Source organism: Apium graveolens, chromosome 2 (genome assembly GCF_009905375.1).
Source record: "Apium graveolens cultivar Ventura chromosome 2, ASM990537v1, whole genome shotgun sequence".
Taxonomy (NCBI): Eukaryota; Viridiplantae; Streptophyta; class Magnoliopsida; order Apiales; family Apiaceae; genus Apium; species Apium graveolens.
The window spans coordinates 320,676,368-320,702,170 of record NC_133648.1 but is presented as its reverse complement, the minus strand read 5'-3'; the positions used below and the strand labels follow the sequence as shown (position 1 = coordinate 320,702,170).

The 25,803-nt window shown below is 34.8% G+C and overlaps 5 protein-coding genes across 6 annotated transcripts; 3 read left to right on the top strand and 2 right to left on the bottom strand.

Annotated features, from left to right (window-relative positions):
• The first annotated feature begins 759 nt into the window (after positions 1-759).
• Positions 760-6,512, top strand: LOC141709070 (uncharacterized). Of its 2 annotated transcripts, none has more exons than XM_074512964.1 (4): positions 760-908; positions 3,770-4,474; positions 4,587-4,670; positions 6,188-6,512. In XM_074512964.1, the coding sequence occupies exons 2-4, from the start codon at positions 3,784-3,786 to the stop codon at positions 6,286-6,288; spliced, it is 876 nt and encodes a 291-aa protein (XP_074369065.1). In that variant the 5' UTR covers positions 760-908; positions 3,770-3,783; the 3' UTR covers positions 6,289-6,512. The 2 variants fall into 2 exon arrangements, with proteins under 2 accessions (XP_074369065.1, XP_074369064.1); XM_074512963.1 differs by having other exon boundaries at positions 3,767-4,474.
• Positions 6,513-7,722: 1,210 nt separating this feature from the next.
• LOC141709066 (catalase-like) lies at positions 7,723-11,360 on the top strand. The gene is made up of 8 exons (XM_074512961.1): positions 7,723-7,772; positions 8,519-8,615; positions 8,876-9,153; positions 9,483-10,259; positions 10,347-10,436; positions 10,642-10,709; positions 10,799-10,892; positions 10,994-11,360. Exons 1-8 carry the CDS (start codon positions 7,758-7,760, stop codon positions 11,051-11,053), a joined length of 1,479 nt encoding a protein of 492 aa, XP_074369062.1. The 5' UTR covers positions 7,723-7,757; the 3' UTR covers positions 11,054-11,360.
• A 48-nt stretch (positions 11,361-11,408) lies between these two features.
• Positions 11,409-14,049, bottom strand: LOC141709069 (putative serine/threonine-protein kinase PBL21). The gene is made up of 5 exons (XM_074512962.1): positions 13,833-14,049; positions 13,367-13,545; positions 12,598-12,787; positions 12,094-12,485; positions 11,409-11,990 (listed from the first exon to the last, which is right to left on the bottom strand). Exons 1-5 carry the CDS (start codon positions 13,912-13,914, stop codon positions 11,727-11,729), a joined length of 1,107 nt encoding a protein of 368 aa, XP_074369063.1. The 5' UTR covers positions 13,915-14,049; the 3' UTR covers positions 11,409-11,726.
• A 582-nt stretch (positions 14,050-14,631) lies between these two features.
• On the bottom strand, positions 14,632-19,287 carry LOC141709065 (uncharacterized). Its single transcript, XM_074512960.1, has 9 exons — positions 18,817-19,287; positions 18,268-18,304; positions 18,093-18,174; positions 17,949-17,994; positions 17,769-17,867; positions 16,834-16,902; positions 16,386-16,755; positions 15,979-16,133; positions 14,632-15,725 (listed from the first exon to the last, which is right to left on the bottom strand). Exons 1-9 carry the CDS (start codon positions 19,225-19,227, stop codon positions 14,871-14,873), a joined length of 2,124 nt encoding a protein of 707 aa, XP_074369061.1. The 5' UTR covers positions 19,228-19,287; the 3' UTR covers positions 14,632-14,870.
• A 4,665-nt stretch (positions 19,288-23,952) lies between these two features.
• Positions 23,953-25,455, top strand: LOC141706456 (uncharacterized). Its single transcript, XM_074509217.1, has 5 exons — positions 23,953-24,088; positions 24,216-24,399; positions 24,544-24,750; positions 24,851-25,048; positions 25,123-25,455. Exons 1-5 carry the CDS (start codon positions 24,006-24,008, stop codon positions 25,273-25,275), a joined length of 825 nt encoding a protein of 274 aa, XP_074365318.1. The 5' UTR covers positions 23,953-24,005; the 3' UTR covers positions 25,276-25,455.
• Positions 25,456-25,803: the final 348 nt, after the last annotated feature.

The window sequence follows — 25,803 nt, the reverse complement described above, 5'->3', positions numbered from 1 at the left end:
TAACTAATACATACTCTGTTAAGTGTATATACATTCTCTGTAAATCATCTCAGTAATACAAGTTCTTTCTGTTCCTTTCACTGTATTGCCGAAAATGGTTTAAAAATGGAGTATGCACGAGGATGAATGTAGAAATTCAAATAACTAAAATTTTGAAATATAAGAATAAGAGTATGAAATTAGTTCTTAATTCTTATTTGAGCACTTATACAAACCCACGCACCTCATTCTACTTAAATAGATTTTTAAAAATAGTATCATTCTATCTTTTTAAGTTACACTTTTTTTAATTATATAATTTTTCTTAAAAATTCTTAAATTACAATATATTGTTATGATGACATATGAAATTCGACTAAGAAGTTGAAGTTTGTATCAATTTTTACGAAAAAGTATACATTATTTTAAATATATCACACTAATAACATATACTCCCTCAGTCCCTTTGAATAGTTTACATTTCCGGCACGCATTTTAAGATGCATAAAAAGTATAATTATGTAACTTATTTTTACAATTTTCGTATTCTGAATAAAAGTTGAATGTTTTATTTTTTATTTAGAAAAATAAAATTGTAAAAAAAATTACATAACTATACTTTATATGCACCTTAAAATGCGTGTCGAACACTCTTTACAAAATGTAAACAATCGAAAGGGAGGAGGGAGAATGAGAGAGTAATATTTTAGAAATCACGGGTCCTTATTTCAAAATTTAAAAGATTGAATTACATAATTTAAATGGAAAATTATAATTTTGGAGCCAAACACCCCCGTTGATTTTTCATCTTTTTGAAAAGTACCAAATCTCCCTCCCTCCATCTCTCTCTCTCTCTCACACACACACACACATCCTCTCATAATCTGCCTATCAGATCTGTTGTGGCATCTCGTTAGCACTTGACCGAGGTAAGCATCCTCTCTCTACCTCCCCCCCTCCCCATACATATTATGTATATGTATTGTTAGATTAGTAGTTCATTTTGGAGGAAGCTGTAGCTAATTGATTTTGATTTTGATCATGATTATTGGATATTTACTTCAATTTAATTGTATCAATTTTCTATGATTGTAATCGTGTATAGTTTGGTGGAGATTTCGAAAGGATATGTTGTTTGTGTTTGATATCTCGAATTGTTTCGACTACGACTTTAGGTTAATGATTTCTTTTTCTTTTAAATCATAACTTGAGAAAACTAGACAACACGAAAGCAAATTATAGTTTTATTTTTAGTTAGAGTTAATTATCAAAGGCATCACTCGTCGTCGTCAGGTCAAATGTTTCAAATTAATCGCTCATTGCAAAAATAACTCTACTTAGTCATAAATTTTAAAATTTGTATCAAGGAGATCATACGAGTAACGAGAATGACTAGGTTGATACAAATTTTCAAATTTTCAAAATTGTGATTAAGTTGAGTCATTTTTGCAATTAGAACTCACTTGATATATTTGGATGTAACCGGTGATGACGTAAAAACATGCTTGCATTTTGTAAAAACTAGTATGTGATATATTTTTTAGCCAGTTGAATATATATATTAAAGTTACACGGATGTGGGTAAGCCCTTTTAATAGGTGACCACCGAGATACAAGCCAAGGGTTAATGAGTGATTATTGCTTATCCAATTTAACTCTTTGTTAACTGTCTGCTAAATCTTTACGGAAACTTTCGTAGATTTAATGGACTGTATTTTTTTGTGGTACATAATTATGTGAGTACTGAGTACATGTTTGTACAAAGCTGATCGTAGTTATAATCCGAATTTTTTCCTATATATCATGTATGAATTACCAAAATTACATGTGTGTATTTGTGCTGATACATTTAATTTATTTAAGGTGTCTTGTAATTTACGCCTGTTTTAATCACAAATACTCTTTAATGTTTATCATAATATGCATGTGTGTGTGTGTTACCTTTGGATGGGGCTAATATTGAAAATATATAGATATTAGATAGTAACTGCTTTAAGTTCAATTATTTATATGTGGCAGATATACTGTTATTTGATTGTGTTAATTTTTGGTTATTTTGTGAATTGTTTGGAAACTAAGAGAGATTTCGGAAGGTAATGTTGTTATCGGCATTTTTAAGTACTGTATATCTATTAATGATCAATATCTCGATTTGTGTTCAAGTACATCTTTAGGTTAGTGATTTGTTATCATTTAAATGCTAACTTGAGAAAACTAGTGAACAGTGGAACACGATACCACAAACAAAACGGAACATGAAGGCAAATTACTGTGTGATTTATATTTGGTAACAATAGGTTGCGTGTCTGATAGGGCATTGTTGTGAATATTACGGTTAGTACCGCTATCCCGTTGTCATTAGCTTGCTTGCATTTTGCCAAAAAAGTCTATTATTGATAGATAGTTGAATTTAGGAATAAAAAATAAAAGCATGTGCCTCTTAATCCCTTTTTTGCAAGAAAAGATGGGTAGCCACCAAGCTACAAGCCAAGAGGTGAATGAAATTATTGCTTACCCAGTTTTATCTTTCTCAAGTGTTTGCTAAACCTTATCAAAAGCTTTTAGTAGTTGTAAATAATACATTGTATATTTTTTGTGGTACTTAATTACGTGAGTACAAGTTTGTAAAGCTTTGTGTAGTTATAATCCATTGTACTTTACTATGTGAGATAAAGTTTGTTTGCCTCTGGTTAACCATGATATTGAATTTGGTATGTTAGATATAATCTTTGGTGTTATTTATTTTAACCCGGTATGTTATTTATAGTCTTGTTACTTACAGTTAGCTGTTTGTGTTATTAATGACTTGGTATGTTAGATTAGGTCTTGTTACTCATAATTAGATGTTGGTGTTATTAGTGTGATTTTGGTATTTAAGATTTAGCTCTTTTTACTTATATCTTTACTTATTGTAGATTAGGTCTTGTTACTCATAGTTAGATGTTGGTGCTATTAATGTGATTTTGGTATTTAAGATTTAGCTCTTTTTACTTATATCTTTACTTATTGTTTGTTGGCGTTATTAATTTGAAGTTGGTAAATTACATTTACGTCTCATGACAATTTGAACTTGGTATATTGGTTTTAGCTTTATCTACTAGTTAGGCGTTGGTGTTATTTAATTTGAACTCGGTATATTAGATTTAGATCTCTTTATCTATAGTTAGCTGTTGGCGTTAATAAAATTAAAGTGATATTGTTAGGTTTCGAAGTATTGTAAAAGGGGGATTGAACGCAATAGTCACAACAATTTAAAAGTTCTTTTGAATATTCCGGGGATATGAAATTAAGGTTCATGTCTTGCTGTTTCATGTGAAGACGTAGTATTATTTACATGTGTGTTCTAGTGTTGAGTTATCATTCCCATGTTACAAATTGGTCTTCCTTTACATACAACCTTTCATATACATTATTTTAGTTCTCTTAAGTCTTTATTTGTGATTTAAAAAAAAAAAGAGGGCCTTTTCTTGTGGTTAGCCGTTGGTAAAACTTTGTTTACTTGTAGTTCGCAGATTTGAAATCGGTTCTATCATTTTAAATTATTTTCATGTTATATGTAGCCGTTGGTATTATTTATCTGTACCCTGAAATCGGATAAAGTTCTTCTAGGTACTAGATTTGTCGCTGTCGGGCTGTATATTCTTATATATTGTTTACTATATCTATGGTAAAATATTAATGCATATTATCTGGATTGTAACGTATATGTGTGTTATCATTTAATTTTAAACGTTTCCTAATGAAATGTATTCTCTTTTATTGAGTGATGTACTTCTGCATTCTGAAGTAGGGCCGGAATTTAAAATGATGAATTCGGAACTCAAAAACAATGAGCAAGGCAACAGTCGGGCGGATACTTCTATTTATAATAAACAGCCATCAGTAGCAGCCAAAAAGATGGTGCTGGCAGATGTTCAAAACGACAAAAGGGTAGCACGAAGCTATCGAGAAAGTTCTTTTCCTAAGGATGGAGGACCCACAGCAGATAAAGTTAAGGTTTCTGGAACTAAGAGGCTCACAACACTATCCCCTACAAGCCATCTTTGGCCTCCACGTCCTGATCACACAGCTACAAAAGAGCATCTTTTGTATACTTCTAAAAATACTGAGAACACAAATAGAAATATGAGCAGTCCTCCTCTGAAGCGTTTTTGCAGGATGCAGCAGGAAACACCCGAGAAACAATCCCAGGTGGTGGAGAATAATACACATCAGGTTCATATGACTACATGTAATTATATGGTTCCAAAGAATATGCTTTCTAATTCAAATCCGTCACTAGAATCGTCACCCGCTTCTTTTGTTAGTCCTGGTAATGGGGCTGGACCTGCTGAAACTGTTTGCCTTAATGACACCTCAAAGGATGCACCGCCCTCTGATTCTAAGAGGGTGAAAGACCAGAAAATTCGTCAAAATTGGGAAGAGCGTTACGTTAATTTACAGAATTATTTGAAGACATGTGACAGTGAGTCAACTCAGAAGAATCACATTCAAAGTGAGTTGTTATATTATTTTAATATTAGTAATCTACTTACATTTATCCCCAGCATAAGTAGTTTTACCTATTAATTATCTCAGTTATTATCTTTTTATTGTACTCTTGGCAGATCTTCGTCATCTTTCCGCGGCTGAACTTAGCATGTATGCAGTTGAACTGGAAAAAAGAGCAATCCAGTTAACAATAGAAGAAGGTATTCTTTGTCTTTTTCTTTGGCTACATCTCCAATACTACATAGATAGCAATGTGCCAATATCCATGTGTATACTTACTCTGGGTACAGTTATTTGTAAACAGTGCAATGTTTCTTATATAATAAAGAATTTATTGGTGTCAGTGATGCAAGATGCAGTGAATTTGGCTGAATAATGTTTTAATACAATAACCTCAACTCCCTTGGGTAAACGGGCCTTCGATTTGAGTAGGAAGAAAGATGTGGAAAAAGAGGATGGAATTACCATATATTATGTCAAAGTTACTTAACTAGGTGACATGTCTTGATATAACAAGTGCTGTTTATACTTTACAGCTGAATACATAGGAAACTTGGAAAGAAGAAACACTTTACGATTAATTTCCTTTGTATGTAGAAATTGAATAACTTGATAGTAATTGAAATCTCCGGTGTTAGTTTAATACATGCATTTAATGTGTGTAAAATTTTATTAAAGTGACACTAGTTTCGGTCCTTCAAAATACTAAAACAATACGAAAAATTGTTGGAAAAGGTCCTAGCAACTTACTAATAATGTGAAGAGATAGATGAAAGCCAATATAAAATAAAGTCTTTCTCAATTTAGAAGCTTAAAGTGGTATAGCTGTCTCATCATTACTTGGTGCGGTTTCTATATCTTATCAGAAAAGAATCAAGAGAAAAAGAAAGAATCGGAATTGATAACGTTGCATAAAATTTTTAAACATGTTTCATCGATGTTATCTTCTGTCTCACTGTTTTGATGTTTTTATTACCTTCCTTGGTCCTTTTAAAACACAAGGTCCACTAATAAATAAGTGATAATGCAATACAAAATGTTATCGTGCAATACGGGTACTGTGTGCAGGGGGGCTGGGGCCGAGGGACGGTACTGCAAGCATCAGCGACCGCGTACCCTGAACTCTGAAAAACGGGGAATTCCTTTTTTCCAGAAGTAAAACAGCCCAGCCCAGCCCACAACATTAAGATTACCTATTACAAGTTTCCTTCCTTAACTTTAACTTTCACTTTACCTTATTTTTTTTTCTTTTGTGTTAATAGTATACCTTAAATAAAATAAAAAATTCAAATATAAATGCACTTCAATTACAAAATTATACTTTACTTCAACTGAATTAATAGCTTAGAGACTTATTACTGTCATTTTATTCAAATTTTTTTGCTTTGTCAAAAACATTTGTTCGTTTTGTTTCAAGTTATATGGTGTTTTTTTGCATTGCATGTATTTCGGCTCCCCCTTGGTGCTTCTTAAATCTAGCCGCTCCAGTGAATTTTCTGATAACATCTGAATTGCCTAAAGTATAGATTAGTACTTTTGATTTATTTCTTAATATAAGTTACCGGATGCTAGGTCAATTTACTCTGTTTTCCCCGATATAAGACTTCTTTCCATAAATCCGACCAAGTAACGAGTACTGTGATTATGAACAGATATTGGAATGGTAAACCTAGAAAGCATGTTGTTAGATTTGGTTTTAATCTTTCCTTTACTGCAGGTAAAGAGTTCCAACGGATGAAGGCGCTTAAAATCTTTGACAAATTTGCTGCTAGTACAAATGCATCGCAAAGGAGTGAACCATCCCCGTCCAAGAAATGAAGATTTGTTACATAAAGCTGATTACCTCTACAGTTCGACTATATTATTCTGATTTTAGATTCAGTTGTTCTATTTTTCGTTTCATCCATTCATCAATCGTCACCACCTTGTTCTCTTTAGCAAACGAAAGTTAAAGGAATTATGTTGGTTTTGTTATTGTCAGAAATTCTATTACATGATCGTTATAGTATTATCCGGTTTACCGGATCTTTAACAGTTAATAAGGTCAATTGTATGGCTGTAGCAGTTGGAGTAATTATAAGGTGAAATGTTGATGTTATTGGGATTTGGGTCCTCGGAAGCCAAGATACTATTGAATCAGTTTGCGTCTGATCTGAGACTCTCAGAAGACTAGTTGGTTATAAATCTGATCAGAATGAACTGATGTCGACTTAACATTTGGACTGATGTCTATTCTGTTTAGTTTCCAACTCATAGTAACATTCTGTACAGAAATAATAACTAATAAGTAATAAGACAGAATAATGGCGCTTAATTTCACAATTTAGTAACAAATGTTCCGAAATATCACAAGTTAACGGAGAATGACCTTGGTACTACTAATAAACTTAAGTTTTATTTACGTTTATCAATCAATTCAAACATAACTGCTTTTATTATTGGGCTTTGAAATTGGGCTTGCAAGATTCAGACATGACTTGCTTTTCTTATTGGGTTTTCAAGGGCATGCAAGATTTCAAGGAAACGCAGATGCGTTATCAAAATTTTCCTTTTTTTCCTTTTTATAATTTTTTTATTCTGAAATTAATAAGAACGTAAATATAAAATACGCTTTCAAGTGATAAAAAGGGTCATTTTTTTTTATTTTTTTTTTCGTAGATAACCCGCAGCCGCTATCCTTCGGGTGCGCACTGGGTAAATCCTACGGGCTCACGCACAAATCACGTGAACCAAGGTAAACCGCATTTAAGCGACAGGCTCTGACTCAGGAGCCATAATCATAAATTCTCCTCCGGGTCATTTTCTGGATTATGAGATTTTGAATTGATTCTTCCAAAATTGTGATAAAAAGGGACTATGTCCAATAAGATAGCTTGTTAAATTATGTTCAAGTTTATAAGATTAAAATTGAATAATGTAAGGGGTAAGGGAAATCCGAATTTTTTATCACTCAACTATTTATTTACAAACATAAATTGGGTTTCGATTTTTTTTATCAAAAAAATCACCTATGATTTACCTTATATTTCTATATAACTATGATTAATATAATTACATGTGCTATGATAACATATCTGTCCCAAATGATGTTTTATTTTGCAGATATGGTATGATATAATTACATTCAATATTTTTAATATATTAAAATTTCATTTATTTTTTTTAAACTTTTCTTCCCGTAAAATAGTGAATTAAAGGATCATATATATTTATATTCATTCACTGATGCAATCACACACAATTTCAGTCATTCTTCCATCATTCACAGTTATAAATCTGTTCAACAAATGGATCCAAACAAGGTACCTAAACATTCCATTATCTCCTGCTTAGTTCCTTTTTTTTTAATTTCACATTTTCATAATTATATCTTTATTAGCTATTAATTATTATGGTAGCGATGTGAAAAATGATGATAAAATGGAGAACTGATGAGAATGTGCATGATTTGAAATTTCGTAAACTTATATGAGAATGAGATATCGTTTTAACACGTAAGAAAAAGGTTGCATTCATTTAATCGGATTGAAATATCATGATCCGATTATCAAAACCGCCAAGGATATAATATGTTTGTTCCCAGATATTTATGATCTCATTTAGTGTTTAATTTGCTCATGTATAAGTAAGGGATTTTTTTATACCGGGCTAATGAACTGTTAAGTAACCCGTCCTTGGACCTTAAGGGGGAGTGTTGCGTATGATTGAGGGGGAGTGTTGAATAGTATAAGATCCTATAGGTTTTTATACTGGGTTAATGAACTGTTAAGTAACCAGTCCCTAGACCTTATTTGGGAGTGTTACGTATGATTGAGGGGGAGTGTTGAATAGTATAAGATCCTGTAGGTATTAGAGCGACTGGTTACTTAACGTGAACAGATTTGGTTTCCGCAAAAATGCATGATATTTACTAGGTTTCTTTACCTTCTTGTGCTGGTAATTAGAGATTGCGCGTTCAAGTCTAGGTGAAGGCTGTGTGTGGGTATTTAAACTCTTGGATAGCAGATATGCACATAAACACTGGTCTCATATTGTTTTCATGATGCAGCATCGCCCTTCAAGTGCCTTTGATTCTCCTTACTGGACAACAAATGCAGGAGCTCCAGTTTGGAACAATAATTCATCTCTAACTGTGGGATCCAGAGGTTATTTTTCTTGCCAACATTTTGGTTTCCAGAAGTACTCTTTATAAGCTCATGCGTCGATGCATTATTAAGTTTATAAACTTCCTCGGACACATGTTCGTGAAATCCTAATTACTGACTAGTATTCACTTGATGTCTTAGTAAAGTTGAGGCCATTCACCAAATTTAGTGTTTGCAGTATAACATATATTCAAATATGGATTGTTTTGTGTATGTCAGTATGTAGTTCCAATAATCTGAACTTCTGTTTGGTTTGACAGGTCCAATCCTCCTGGAGGATTATCATTTAGTGGAGAAAATTGCTAATTTTGATAGAGAGCGAATCCCTGAAAGGGTTGTTCATGCCAGGGGTACTAGTGCAAAGGGATTCTTTGAGGTCACCCACGATATTGCTAATTTAACATGTGCTGATTTTCTTCGAGCTCCAGGTGTCCAGACTCCTGTAATCGTTAGATTCTCCACTGTTGTCCACGAACGTGGAAGTCCTGAATCCCTTAGGGATCCTCGAGGTTTTTCAGTGAAGTTCTACACCAGAGAGGTGAGACGTGAGATTATTTACTTGATAAGTTAAAGGCGAGAATGATTTACTATAATCCATGGTGAAGCACTTTGAACATTGACAAACTGTAATTAGTTTAACTATCATTAATCTAACTTGCTCGGAATTGTATTCACACAAAACTGTCACTTTCCTAACTTCTGGATGATTTTGGACATTCAGTGCTTCCAAATTTGCTTCCCCAGAAGTTACTAATGCATTAAATTTGAAGTCTAGGAGAATTGTTACTTTTATGTTCCCTCTGTATAGTTTTATCAAGTTTTCCCTCATTTGTTATTCATATATTTGGCATTTTTAATTGGACTCAGGGAAACTTTGACATGGTGGGAAACAACATGCCAGTGTTTTTTGTGCGTGATGGGATCAAGTTTCCTGACATGGTCCATGCTTTTAAACCAAATCCGAAGTCTAATATTCAAGAGAAGTGGAGAATCATGGACTTTTTTTCCCACCACCCGGAGAGTTTGCACATGTTCACTTTTCTTTTGGATGACCTAGGTATTCCACAAGATTACAGACACATGGAAGGTTTTGGAGTTAACACTTACACCTTCCTTAATAAGGCTGGGAAAGCATCCCTAGTCAAATTTCACTGGAAGCCTACCTGCGGGGTAAAATGTTTGTCTCCCGCAGAAGCCATCAAGGTAGGAGGAGCTAATCACAGCCATGCTACCAAAGATCTCTATGAGTCAATTGATGCAGGAAATTTTCCAGAGTGGAAGCTGTTAATCCAGGTTATGGACCCTGATCACCAGGACAAATTCGACTTTGATCCTCTAGATGTAACAAAGACCTGGCCTGAGGACATCTTGCCCCTGCAGCCAGTGGGCCGATTGGTCTTGAATAGGAATATAGATAACTTCTTTGGAGAAAATGAACAGCTTGCATTCTGCCCTGCTATTGTAGTTCCTGGTGTCTATTATTCAGATGATAAACTTCTTCAAAGTCGGATATTCTCATATGCTGATGCTCAGAGGCACCGTCTTGGACCAAACTATCTACAGCTTCCTGTCAATGCTCCCAGGTCCCTTCAGCATAACAATCACCATGATGGCCTCATGAATTTTATGCACAGAGATGAGGAGGTATGGTATCTGCAGAGCTTTTTAGCAGAGCTCAGACTTTAGTTTTCCTCAGCCACCTCTGATAATTCAAGTTATGGTCTCTTCCAGGTCAATTACTTCCCCTCAAGGTTTGATCCAGTGCGCCATGCTGAGAAGCACCCCATTCCATATCCTATGGTGTCAGGAAGGCGTGAAAAGGTTTGTAAAATTTACATACCTTATTTATGCTTCTTTTGCTAGTGTAGAACTTTTAATGTAAAAGCCGAGTTGAATGATCAAGACTAATATGTTTATAAATTTTGAGTGACTGTTATTCGATAGTTGTTTCATTACCCGAGGCAGCACGCTATTAATTGTTACCCTGGATAAGGCGGGGTATATGATAATTTTTTGGTTAATACAGTGTGTGATTGAAAAAGAGAACAACTTCAAGCAGCCAGGAGAGAGATACCGATCCTTTTCCCCAGACAGGTATTCTTGCCTCATTCTTACATGCTAGACTTCAACTATTAACATCATGAATCAGGAACTTACTCTTCTGCCACTTGTAACCTTACCAGACAAGACCGATTTGTCAGTGTAGTGGTTGACTTTTTGTCTGATCCACGCATTACTCATGAAATTCGCAGCATATGGATCTCATACTGGTCCCAGGTTTAATTCCTTTCCTTTACAAGTGTTCCTATAATTATAGAGAAAGACGGGTAAATACGAGATAAAGAGTTTATCGATCTGCTTCTCGATGTGTGCTGCAGGTTGACAAATCTCTAGGTCAGAAGGTAGCATCTCGCCTCAATGTGAAGCCGAGCATTTGAACCTGATGTTGGGAAATGCTCTGCACATTGCTTTAAGAAGTGATTAGACTAAACAACTGATGTTTAGAGTTTCTAAATACCACTTCTTCAATGAAAATCTTCATTACTTATTTCATCAATAAGGAAAGTTCTCTGCTCTGGCAGTTCCTGGAGTTTTTGTATGATTATTCACCTGGCTTCACAATTTGACAGAATAAAACCACATTCTAAAGCTTGGTTGTTAAATAATAGAGAAGAATGCTGGTGAATTTCATGATTGGAATATTCAGTAAATCTTGTCAGATCAAGCTTCTGCCTGTATATCTCATTATCTTATCTACCTTTTGCTTTATATATAATGCAAGATCACAGGACATGAGCAAATCACTGATTATACATCATATATGGCCTAAATGCTTTTATCAGTATAATTTTATAAATTTAAAGAAGGGTGAAGGTCTAGAACAAACGACTTTTGTAACATGTCATACCGCGGTAACCATGCCTTCACACCAGAAAGGCAGAAACCCTACTTTACACGTACCATGGTCTTTTACCGCGGTATGGTTTGTTGTAGCATCTGTTTGCTGTAGACCGGACCCCTTAAAGAATTATTCATTTGTACTGCAAATAATGACCTTTTAGGCTAAACCAAGAGATTGTGCAGAAACATGTGGAAAACTTATTTATATGGCTAAGAAATGTCCAAGCTTTCGGTGCTTGTTCTAGGGGTTGAACAGGGACTACTCAAGCTAGCATCCTTCTTCTCAGCCTGGGAGGCTAAGAATTCAAGGGCTGTAACAACATCACTGATTTGAGGCCGAAATATAGGTTGATCTTGAAGGCACATTGCACAGATGGCAACAGTATGGTGCAAAGAACGTAAGGAAAATCTTCCTTGCATCAGCGGATCAGCCATCTCTACAAACTTCTTTCGATCTTTCATCAAAGGACTGCACTGCAGCATTGACAGAACCAAAATGAATGTTACTTGCATGTTCAAGTGCATTAGGCATTCCTGCTGTCAATCAAAATGTAAGAGAATGGTAATAAAATCTCACCCAAGCTATCAAGTTCCGCTCTTCTTTTTTCTTGGTGTTGTCGATTGCCCTGCGTCCTGTAATAAGCTCCAAAAGAACAACACCAAAGCTATAAATATCAGACTTTGGAGTCAGCTTCCCGGTCCTGGCATACTCTGGGGCACAGTATCCATATGTTCCCATCACGCGTGTTGAAACATGAGTTTTGTCACCAACAGGCCCGAGTTTAGCAAGTCCAAAATCTGAGAGCTTCGCGTTGAAATCCCTATCCAGCAGTATATTAGAAGACTTTAAGTCCCGGTAGATGACAGGTGGATTTGCTTTGAGATGGAGATACTCAAGGCCGCGAGCTGCACCAACTGCAATCTTCAGTCTCGTGCTCCATTTCAGTGGTTCTTTGTCAAGTTTTACATCTGAGATTGGAAGGAAACATCAAAAACCAATCTGAGAAATTTGAAAAATGATACACTGTCTCAACAAAACTTGTGAAGTTCACATGTTTCTAGTTAAGATATCAAGATTTACCAAAAAGATGATCCTCCAAGCTCCCCATTGGCATGTACTTATACACCAAGAGCCTTTGATTCTTATCAGTGCAATAGCCAACCAATGTGACAAGATTTGGATGGTGCAGTAGACTTAACATCAGAACCTCCACAACAAATTCCTGGTGACCCTGAAGCCCATTTTGATCAAGCTTTTTAATAGCAACAACCTGATGATCATAGAGTCCATCGCAAATTTAGAGTCTAAATACGTGCAACACAATCACATACTTACTCTGTACTCCAGAGTTTGAAAATGGAGAGAAGAGAAGAGAAGAAAAATGATAATTTTAAAATTTTCCTTCCGAGGCGTGCTCCCGAGTTTTTTTACGAGAGAAAAAAAAATGATCCGGAGAGAAAATTTCCTATAATTTTCCCTCAAAACTTTCTTCCGAAAAATGGGAAGATTTGAAAAGATCCTCTCACATTATATTCTTTTTTTGTCACTTTCTCTCCTTTTTTTACACAAATTCGGAAGCACACGACTGATTTATTTTCTTTTACTATTTCTCTTCTCTTCTCTTATCCTCCCATCTCTTCCTCGTCTCTCCCAAAAAATCTCGGGAGCACATATTAGAGTCTTCGCGGAAACAGTTTCTCTACTTTTGCATAGTAAAAGTAATAAGGTCAGTGGTTCACGTACATCTTACCTTCCCGGACCTTTCTCCAGAAGAAGCCGGATAGACTAGGATATCGTGCAATGTGCATTAGAAATTAACGGTAAAATAAATAAAGTACAACTTAATTACCTGTCCTGAGTTCAACAGGCCCTTGTAAACACCTCCAAATCCACCTTCTCCTACCAGATTATCTTCTCTAAAATTTTGGGTAGCGGCAACAAGTTCACTATATTTAAAGCTCCATGCCTCGTTTGCATTGTTTTCTTTTTCATTTTTATTTCCTCTTAAATTTGTTTCCTCGTCTTTCTCTGCACATAATCGAATTTTAAAACATCGATAAATATGGAGAATAAACAAATCTCCATTGCATAAGAATTTAAAGAGTAACGCTACATAGGATCCCAAAAATGTTCACATAAGACATGTTACATGGTCAGTTTCATTTACGAGAGAATAAGCAATAGCATCATTGACCGATCAGCATTTGAAACGTTTCCGGAAACGTTTTCAGAAATTCTAGCATTTCTAATGTGAATTACGTTTATGAAATAACAATGAAAAATGGGAATAAAAAATAAAATATGAAATAAAAAACCTGGAAATTGAGCTGAATCATCATCACTATAATCAACACCATCTTTCCATTTTTGACTTAAACAAGAAAACAAATACATCATTTAGGAATAAAATTGAGATAAAAACCAGATTAGAGATTGTTATTATTCGCAGAAAAATAATAATCTCTTTATTTCTCGGCTCTCCGGACAGGAGAGACCGAGAAATCGCAACCCAGAATTTACATTTTAGAAATTTCTTGTACAAAATGTATATAGAGCGAATTTGCAAAACAAGAATTAACAAAAACAACTGCTTGGCCAATGGTGGCCATTGAATGAAAATTTTAATGAGCAATTTTAGCTGCTTTGTTTTCCAAAAAAATTTAACGGAGTCCACATTATTTATTTTTTTCTGAAAAATTCAAATTAATATGCATGTGCAGTGATTTTATTAACCGTGCATTGCACGGATTATGGACGACCAAACTTCTTTGGTCGGAAATTGAAGTTCCGTCGAAAATCGAATCTTAGTCCCTTCACTCAATAAAACATCCTCCACTTGCAATCAAATCACATCAAATTTCTAAGATAGGATATAATGAAAACTGTATCAAAAAGGATATATACTTTAACATTAGTTGGTAAACCAGAAACAAAGAGGGAAAAAAAATAACAAAAAGTAGCACTAGCCTGCTACGTACCCCAAATAGTTTCTCCTAACTTTTATACACACGGATCCCGTAATCCCATAATATTACGGGAAAAGTTACAAATTACTCACACCCGAAATATTTCGGGTACCTGGCATTTTCCATAAAATAGTAGGAAGAAACAAAATATCATGCAATGTCTTTTTTTTCTTTCTATAATTTAACAAGTTATAACAAATGTTACAGAAAACATTCCTAGTATTACACCTAAAAATGTCTACAATCTATAGAGAATTTCTTCTCTCCCTACAATCTGCGGCAGCACTATGCCTGCCACTTACCAATGTTGTGAAATTTAAGGTAAAGCTGGGGATTCTGCATGTCATTTTTCTTTTAAAGAGCAGCTTTGAGACATGCTCATACATGTCACAGCTGCAACGCAAGATCGGGCTGCTGGGGCGATCCAATTTTCAAGCCGGAACTTGGTGAGCTCGGTGCTTGGAGTTGAACATTAAGGTCAGGCTGTACTGGTTGAGAATACTGTCTTGAGTGTGAGGTTACTGCTTGCCACGATGGTTTCCCTTCAGCTACAGTGTATTGGTCGGATTCTATTTTTGGGGCCGGTGAAAACCCCGAATGTGATGTCCTCACATCCTCTGAACCTTTCTGTTCTGCTAAATCAACATGGTTTGCTGAAGTGATAGGAGTAGATGTTGAGTCACATATAGGGGCCATGCTTGGTAACTGTGCTTCTTCTGGACCAGAATGTGCAGCTAGCATGCCTGGTCTCACCAATCCCATTTGGGATGGGAAGTTGTACCCAAAAACACTGTTAAAGCCATTCCTCTCAGCTTGAAATGCAATTTTATTCGGAGTATGGAAGCTCTGTCCAGGACCTCCAGGTTTTATTCCTGAAACTGGTGTACCCTGCTGTACAGCCATATTATTCTGGGAACTTATCTTCCTGTCTATTTCTACCAAGTTGTCTTTGTCTTGAAATCCAGAGGTCGTCACTATATTCACAACTGATGTAGGAGGAGTGACTGGTCTGCTTTTATTTCCATCACACGCTAAACTAGATGAAGATTGATGTTTATCAAATGAGAAAAAAGGTGATGGTGCTGATGCTTCATTTTCTCCTACATAACCAGGTCCAAACTTCACTCCCGGGGGCAAAACACTTTCAAGCTTTTTCGATGCAATTTTCCATGCAACTGGCCCGAGATCTGCTGCAAAACGAGCCAGGCTTCTTGCATAACTATGCTCCATATGCAGCCCTACCTGAGTTGCAGATAAGATAAGTTTTTAACAATCAGTCGGCAATATATTATTTAATATATAAGCATTGTAATTTACTGGCAGGTACAGGAAAAACAGAACTATACTTCCTACACTAAGAAGAAGATTTAGTCCTAAAAGATGTGAAGTGTAAACAAGGGTTGCTAAAGCATCATGACAAAAATGTAATCCAAAATACACAATACCACACTATTAAAATAATAATAATAAGATGTACATATAAAATCAGTCGTACCGGCATTAACTGTTTTGTATCTCCATTAAGATCAGACAATAAAGATGGCTCGCGGCAAAACGTTGAAGGGTGAAACTGCTTGTAGGTCTCACGCCTGGTCTCGTCAATCAAAACCAGTCTCTTCCCATACTTCATGTCGGCTCTCAAAATGGACGCTGCACGGAGAATAGAAGACAATAATTCAAAAACAACAAGGTTACACATCTGCAAGGACGACTCTAAAGATGTACTACCCCCAATTTAAATACAGTACAAAATCCATATAAAGAGAAGTCTTAAAGATAGATTAACATACGATAAACCATCATTGGTGCATATTGTGAAATAAACATAAACCATGAACGTGGCCAGAGGTTAAACAAGACTATTTGGAAACTAAATAGAAGTAAAAGTTGCTATTTATGCACCTGGAAATTCATCATTCCAGTCAGCCAACCACTCAGAGTAATTTTCCCCATTTCGTGAACGGTGGGAGGAGCCATCCGTTGTATGAAACTTATATGACGCGGGCGCTCTTCTTAAATTATAGGTACCAGACGGTCCAGACCCGGCACCAGACGGTCCAGAACCATTTGTGGGTTCTTCTAAAGTTGCAAGAGCTGCACCTGAGGAGATCTCAGGAACAGTGCGATCAACAGAAGTACTAATAGGAGGCTTTTTCAGGTGTTTGCTTGGTGGCCTTCCTCTTCTTACAACTTTCGGTCGCAGTTCACCATCATCCCCTTCATGCCTCAGATTCTCGAAGTCACGTTTAGCCAGTTCTAGTATGGACCGTGCCTGAGTATCCAACAAGTTAGTTATACATTGGAACAATGTGGGATAAAAATAAGTTACTGGATTGAAATTTACTCATACCTGCCGAAAGTAAACAGTATCAGATGAGTTATACTGCATTGCATTTGAGCAAATCAATAGCACATCTGCCTGGAAAATAAAAAGGACAATGTCAGAAAAACTAATTGTTGTCGTACCACTTCAATTAGCACCCAGAAAAAACATGAGATGCAAATTATTCAAGTAATAAGTTAGCAAATACAAACCTATTTTACATGCAAATTAAAGTTGTGACCTAGCAGCAAATATAAGATGAGCATCTAACAATGACACGTTATATATCAAGACTAGCGATATAAATTTAATTTAATTTAACAAATAGACATATAACCGGAAAAGCAAATAACTTTACATACATATTTGATATAACAATTTATTCATTAACCTTGACAGAGATATACTTATTAAATTCACGAAAGTGTAACGCAATTTTATAGAACTTGTATTACTAGTACAATTGTTCAATAGATTACGTTTTCTCTCAGGATCTTTCCAAGTCAAAGGACAACTGTTTAATAAATCTGGCTAGACAGCAAGTCGACAAAGTAACAACAAAGCTAAGACTCGACGTAGGAGTTCTATATTTAGGAAAACAATTACGTAAACAAAAGACTATCAGTACAAAAGTGAGTAAAGTCTATAACTACGGTATCACGCAAAGCGAATCAAATGTAAGCATACACAGATATATCTTTATCAAAAACCCAATAACTAACCTTTGTTACGTAAGTAACATATCCGAGAAAATGGACAAGGAATCAGATTCTCAAGCAGTGTAACGACAAAACTAAGACTCAATCTCAGAGTTCTATATTTAGAACAACATATACGTAAATAAAAGAGTATCAGTGCGAAATAACTCAGCATTCAAGTAAAGTTCATAACTACAGTATCACACAAGTGAATTAAACATAAGCATAGGCAAATATATCTTAATCAAAAACCCAATAACTAACCTCCAATTGTTCCAGGTTTGAATACGATCCTGCATCGAGTTTCCTCCTCAAGGTGCCAAAATCCATTGGATTCTCAATAATCTCATGGTAATCAGGAAGCTACAAAGGATAAACAAGATTAATTAACAAACATGATTCATTTATAGATCAAACAACCATGCATCAAGTACAAAAGAATACCTCATTCGGATCAACAGGCTCGGAGAATACACCATAGGTGTCCTTCCTGAAGTTAAATATCACCAACCAAGTTAACAATAAAACCCAGACACAAACAGTAGAAGAGAAAAGAAGAACAAATAAACTATAAATAATACAACATACTTTTGAAGTCTGTCAAGAATGAAGACCAACAACTTTTTGTCTGGCAAAGGTGTTGTAGTGGGTCCAGATCCCAATGGTGACCCTGTCCACAAACAAATCAAACATATGCCATAAAAGTAAGTTAATTAACTCAAAATCCCCGATATTTGTTCCTTAACAGATATTAGATTTGTACCGTCTGGAGGGTCCGTCGCTTTCTCAACCTTTACCTCCTGCAAATTCAATCCAACATACAAGTCATACCCCAATCCAAAATCAAGCAAATCAAATGAACAACACTAATCACATCAACACCAAGTTCACCCGTAAACACAGCAATTACAACCAAAAATAGACCTACAAATACCACACAAAACCCCGTGCCTAGCACATTCAAATATTAATAAATCGATACAGAAAAGCACAATTAAAGTATCGAAATTAAGTAATTACACGGTAATTTCATCGAAATATACACACACAAAACACGAGCATGTAATTCGAGTACAAATTAGTAACACGCGTATAAATATATTATACACATACTGACACACAGTTCATAACAACTTGACTAAGTCAACAAATAAGCAGATCTTGAAATTAAGCATGACAAAAATAAGAAAAAGAAACGCGCGAAAATCTAGACAATTTAAATAATAAAACCACAATTAAAATTCAAACTTAATTACAAAAAAACAAAATTCAAATATAACTATTCAATTCAATTACAATAAATTAAATAAACCTGATCATTATCGCCAGATCTATCATTAACAGCATTGATCTTCCGTTTCTTAACGGCCGCCTCGAGATTCTCGCCGTCATCTTCTTCATCTTCACTAAACGACGACGTAGAGCGCGTTAAACTATCGAAATGTTGTTCGTTCTTCTGTTGATAATTCGATTGCGGCAATCGCACAACGAGCTTGACTTTCTTCTCCTTACGCTCATCATCGTCGTCGTCGGCGAGTTCCGGCGAAGCATTCCGGCGAGATCGACGGGAAGAATTAGGGCTAGAGGAAAAAGAAGGAGGCTTTTGATCGTGTTTGGATTGATTACGTTTCTGGAGATCGGCGAACGACGGCCGGCCTTTTTTCTTCTTGCGAGGAGTGATCTCCGGTGAGATTTCCGGCGGCGATGATGAGGCTTTGCCCATTGTGTTTTGTTTGGGGTTTGTTTATTTTGTTTTTCTTTTTATCTGCTTCTCCAAACAGGCGTTAGTTATTTTTATTTTCGGATATTTATTTATTTGTTTTATTTTTATAATATTTTATTATTGTTGGGTGGGGCTTTGTGCGTGAGAGGGGTTCACACGGGTTAGATGTTTAAGAGACACGTGATGAGTGTGGGAGTTTCGTAAATTTGGATAAATCAAAATTTATTTTCATTTTTATTTGTATTGTTATTTTGTTTATGACCGTGAATTTAGGTATCGAGCAGTGACGGATCTAGGATTTCGTTTCGGGAGAAGCAGAAATATATATTAATTTTCAAAGATGAAGTATGTCTTTACGCCATTTTATATTTTAAAATTGTTTGATGATTTCTTCAATTTGTACGGTTAGAAGAAAAATAGCTCTTTCAATATACGTGACTAAAATATCATTCAACCACTTATCTTATATTCGATTACGTAAATAAGTTTTCACTGTATTTATTGCAGAGAACGATCTTTGACTCCAGTCGTTACTACATGTAATAGCAAAGCAAACTTTAAAAGTTTATATATTTTTGGATGAACTAAATTTTTTCCGGTTTTCATCATTTTTTTTGCAAGCCCTGAAACACCTGTAAATTTTTCGAATTTCTGATCATGATTTTCACCATTTTCTTTGCAGAGAATATTTCCACCGGTATGGAGTGAGGATAAATTTGTACAAGTTGATATGTATATGGAGTAATATATGGCCTATTCATCTTCTCCCCTCTTCATTTAAATTTTTCGATCTTATCATGTATATACAATCATCACATGCAAATAGATTATCATATATGAGAGTTTTGATTATGGAAATTTTGATGCAACATTTGAGACTCATTTTCCCTTTTCATTTTATAATCTTGTTAAGACATCAAACATTCTCTACAAACAACTCAAATGCACTAAATTTTTTAATATATTGTAACTGCCATGTCTAATACATACATATCATTATCCAAATAATGATCACCGTTAATTTGATCAAGAACAAGAAATAAAGGCATCATCATATAAAAATTTCAAAAAATAGAAAACATCTTTTTCATACATCGCATTAGTGAAAAACGAATGCAGGAATTATCGATTGACAGTTGACAGTTGACGTCGATCTCCTTGTCAATCATTAAAACGCAAAGCGGGTCAAATATGATCAACGTTGAGTATCAGATTGATTGTCACGGCGTGCTTGCATTGATGGCGGAAAAAAGGCTGCGGAGTTGTTTACGCGGCGATTATGATTGAATACAGAGATATAGAGACAGAAGTTGAGTTTCTTCCTTTGACGGTTATAAAATATTTGTTAGGTTGGAGCTCGCGACCGAGATATCACTTGTTTATGCAGTTTCACGGATCCAAAATCTTACGGGTTTCGACGAACATTTGTGTAAATAATTTTGGATACTAGTATTATCGGGGATATGATACATCAACCGAATAATTCCGATTTTTAAAATATATAATCACGAGTACAACAATAAAAAACCCTATAATTTTGTATATTAATGTATTTTCGCATGCACCTTAAAATTGTAATTATAAAATATTTATTTTAATTTTCAATGCAGTGCATATACAAGTAAATATTATCATATTTAATTGCTTTTTAAAATTATTTGTATCGTGACGTCGCGAAATGCGGTTTAGTATCCTACTCAGATAAAAGAGTAAACAAATTACCTTTTAGAACAATTTCTTGAAAATCATGACGCCCACAAAAATCAATTTCTTACCAAGTTTTATTTTCTACTCTTTTTAGCAAGCTTTTCAAAATTTTCGTTTCATTTAAAAAAATTCCCATTAATATTACAAAGAACTATTCTTCACGATTCTTCTGTTTATCTATTTTGTACATTAAAAAATTGTTTTCTTTACAAAAATATATTTTCCGGTAATTGTCATCTTACATATTCATTCAAACATTAGCAGCAAATGTGAGCACTTGTGACACAAATTTAACAAAAAAATAATACAACTTTAAACCGATATAGGGTGTGTTTGGTATTGCTGTTGTTGTCCTTTTCGCTGAAAAGGAGTTAAAACTGTTTGGTAAAATTTAAAAACTGTTTTTCTGAAAAGTGCTTTTGGCTTAAAAACTGTTTTAGAGAAAGCAAGTCCCCCATACTTTTAGGAAAAGCTGATTTTCAGCTGTTGCGGGAAGTAGATGCTGATTTTACCATCAAACCTTACCAAAAGTATCATTATTTTTAATTTTTTGCATCAAAATATATACGAATCAAAAAAATTATCAAACAGTCATCTGATTTTTACAACGACACTTTTTCCAGCAGCACTTTTTTCTAACAGCACAATAATTTTTAACAGCAATCCTAAACAGAGCCGAACGCAACTACTTGTAACTCATTTTGGCTGTTGGTGTGCATACACAGAAGAGAGTCAAAGTTGATGACAACTGCGAGTGGATATACATTGAAACAGGAGTTTCCTTGTTAGACTGGTATGTTCAAGAAGATTTATAACGTGGGCTTTCTCTATTTTTATCTTTGAGAGCTGCAGCTGAATTCACCTAAACTGTGGTGCACACTAAGCCGGTGGACTGGGTTTATCCCCGTTTTTTTAGTAACATGTCGGGCCAAATTTTTTGAAAAATTGGGTCGGGCCGGACTTTATTCGTTTAAAAAGTTTGGGTTTTACGTGGGTCGTGCCGCATTTTTTTTCGAACTTTTTAAAATACTTTTTAGAATCCGGGGTCAAATTCAGATTAATTAAACTCTGGCCGGGCCAATTTTTTGTTAAAAAAAATTATGTTTATGGTCTGCAGGTCGAGCGGAACTTTTTACGAATCAAACCGATCGAATTTCGGATTATGGGCTTTTGTACATCGTTTTTTTAGTAACAGGCCAAAGTTTATGAATAACCGTGTCGGACCGGACTTTATTTACTTAAAAAGTTTGGATTTTACGTGGGTTGTGCCACATTCTTTTTCGGACTTTTTAAAATCGAGGGTCAAATTCAGATTAATCGAACTCTGCCCGAGCCAATTTTTTATTAAAAAATAGTTATATTTATGGTTTGCAGGTCGAGCCGAACTTTTTACGAATCGAACCGATCGAATTTTTGATTTTAGGCTTTTGCGCATCTTTACTATTTCAGAAAGTAATCATCTTTATTTATGCGTAATCAAGCCGATCAAGAGAAATCAAAACAAATTCTAATAAAAATATATTATACTCTTATTCCGGTTTTCATCTTATTCCGATTTTCGTTAACCGAGCCGTGATTTCAAAATTCGAACTATCCAAGATTATAAGCGGCAATTAAATGATGACTGAAATTGTGGGTAGATGTATATATAATTGATGAAACGTGTATACAATATAAATTGAGTGAGAATGTAGAGGGAGGTCCCATGAAGTTATTCACTAATTATATTGCCATAATTTGATATATTTTTAATTTATATGATATGTGTGTAATTCGGACTGTAGCACTAAACAGTCGAAGGCCTTGCTTGCTCTTCTTCATCTAAATAATCGGTGCTAATATCAACCAATTTTTACGGTTGAGTTAAAGACTTATATGATTTGAATTTTAATAGCGTTAATATATCAAAACTAGTATGCTCACTTAAACACTTATTTTAAAAAAAATGATTTGTATTTTTTCGTATAGCATTAATATAAATTTCACGTATAGCATTATTTTACATGTTATTGATGAATATTTTTTGAAATATGTAATATTACTCACATTCCTATAACTAGTTTGTAATGTGACAATGCGTTTTGCACTAATAACATCTTCGATGGATATCAAGAGAGTTGCCAAATTCACATGGTTATTAACATTTTATTGAAATTGTCGAAATGTCATTGCGGTGTCAACTGAGTTGTGATGAAGTGTCAACTTGAAATGTGAAAAATTGGCTGATGTCAACTCAATTTGTGATCCGAATAATAAAAAGAACTATTATATCATTAATATAAATTTATGTCTTACATGTTTTTGAAGTTTAATTAGTTGTTATCTAGCTAGATAAATTATTATAGGATTATATGAAAAAAGAGTGCCAAAATTAATGTAAAAAAAATGATATTATTAATTATGTGACGAAGTTACATCGAAGATACGCCATGCCCCTGTTAAAATGCCAAAAGGTGAAATTATCATGCACATCACCATTCATAATTTCATACTTATCCTCACCAAAAAAATTGAAATTCTATATATATAAAGAAAGATGATACGCATTAAGATCCAACCAGAGACTTCGTGAGCTCATGAAATTTGTATAATTTACTATTAACAGGCTATTGTTTTCTAAAAACAGCTACAAAAATACAAAGATGAGAAAAGAGAAATTGTCATTATACGGCTAATCACGCATTAAACTCACTAGATTTCTGAGTCCTCGTGGGCCCCATAATAAATCCAAGTAACGTCCCAGTAGGCCCCCAGTGGGACCGCCTCTGGACTGACTCTTACTGTTAATTAGGTTTTATACGTTTATTATTTACACATATTTCGAGCCTTATGTAAAATATATTTTCATAATATTTTTTTAAATTTCTTTTTAATAACAGTTTAAATATAAAAATTTTATTTAGAAAAATATTAAAAAGATATTATGGAGTTATATTTTAAAATAATATTGAAAAACGAGCTAAAAATATAGAATTTAATGGAACAGAAGCACGAAGTAATCCACAGGAACTTGTGCACATAATAAATAGGGTTAAAACAAAGCCAAAACCACCAACAAATCCTTGAAAAAAATGTGCATTGCAGTGTTTTTATGGCAATCTCATCCTCTGTACCCTTTCCTTCTCCTTCTCAACAGGGATGAGTACCACAACAGGCATGTCACTTCTCTTACATCTTACATTTTCGTTTTCGTGTCGTGTTTGCGTGCGTTTGCATTGTTCTTATCTTTGTTATTGTGTGTGTTTGCACGGGTAATATAAATTGTGTGTTTTCATATACAGGCCAACCAAAGCGACCGGATGGTGGGACGGAGGTGAAATACTCGGAGGACGCGACGAGGTCGGAGGAGGGACATGGCTGGCATGCTCGAAAGAAGGCAGAGTTGCATTTCTTACAAATGTCTTGGAGCTTCATGCTTCGCCTGAGGCCAAAACCAGAGGAGACTTGCCTATCCGTTTCCTCGAGGTTTAATATACTGTCACGTACTTTTGGGTAACGTTTAGGTTTTAGAGTCACTGGTTACTTACCAGATACATTATATGCACAAAATAGTTTTGATCAACTTACTAATTACTCTGTGCTTTTGTTGTTAATTTGTTATGATCACAGAGCAAGAGGAGCCCGAAGGCGTTTGCAGAGGAGTTGGTGAAGGAGGCGCACGAGTACAACGGATTCAATTTCGTAATGGCTGATCTCGTGTCACAGAGCATGTTCTACATTTCTAATAGGCCAAAAGGGGAAGCTGTGTTGATTCAGGAAGTTAAGCCAGGTATACATGTGCTTTCAAATGCAAAGCTGGACTCTCCTTGGCCAAAGGTTAGATAGAATCTTCCCTGTGTTCTTCTTCGTTCGTGTCGTCTCGTGTCGTGTTTTGTTGCCACAGATTATAACATTTCACTTAAACTTTCTTGTTTAGGCTCAACGTTTAGCGCTCAAGTTTAAGAAGCTACTCGAGGCGCATGGCGAAGAAGATGATATCCCGATGGAAGAACTGGCTGAGAAGCTAATGAAGGACAAGGAGAAAGTAGCTGATGAGAGCAAATTACCTCACATTTGTTCACTTGATTGGGAGTACAATCTCAGCTCCATATTCGTTGAAGTTGACACCCCACTGGTAATTATACTTCCTCCGACACCTTAGGGTTTTAGACCGACTGATGAATTCAGTTTCGGGATTTTGATGTGCAGGGATGCTATGGCACCAGGAGTACTGCTGGTATAAAAGTAAGAGCTAATGGGGAAGTTAGCTTTCATGACATCTATCTGGAGAACAACAAGTGGAAAGCTCACACTGTTAATTACCACATTCAAAGGAATAATCAGAAGATTAAGCAGATTTGAATGTGAAATTTGTGTATTCTCAAAGCTATCGCTTTGCTAGTACTCGTGCTTAATAGTCTAAGCGAAGTTGCTGCTCTGTATCTTTTCTCTTAAATGAATTAATAATGTCTTGCAAGACGCTTTTAAATTGTAATGGATGATGTTAAGTTACCGATTAAAAATCTTATGATTTTTCATATACATTTTTAAGTGTTTTGATCGTTTTATTAAAATATTTTTTTTAAAAAAAAAAACTCAATAAAAGTATGTTACTTAAAGTTTTATTTTTTAAAAAATAAAATATTGATAACCTTTTTAAGACGTACGGAAAAGTTAACCCACTTTAAGCCATTATTAAAGTGAAGACAGGGAATATCAAAGTTCTTTTACGTTGCCAGTGGGTTTTTTTGCAAAATAATGTTGGAAAATTTGTTATAACAAATGTAAACAAGATAATTAAAAATAAATACAAAATTAAGGTGCGATTAAGTACACACAATAAATGTAAACTTTTATAAATTTTATGCATTTTTATTGATTAATTATTGT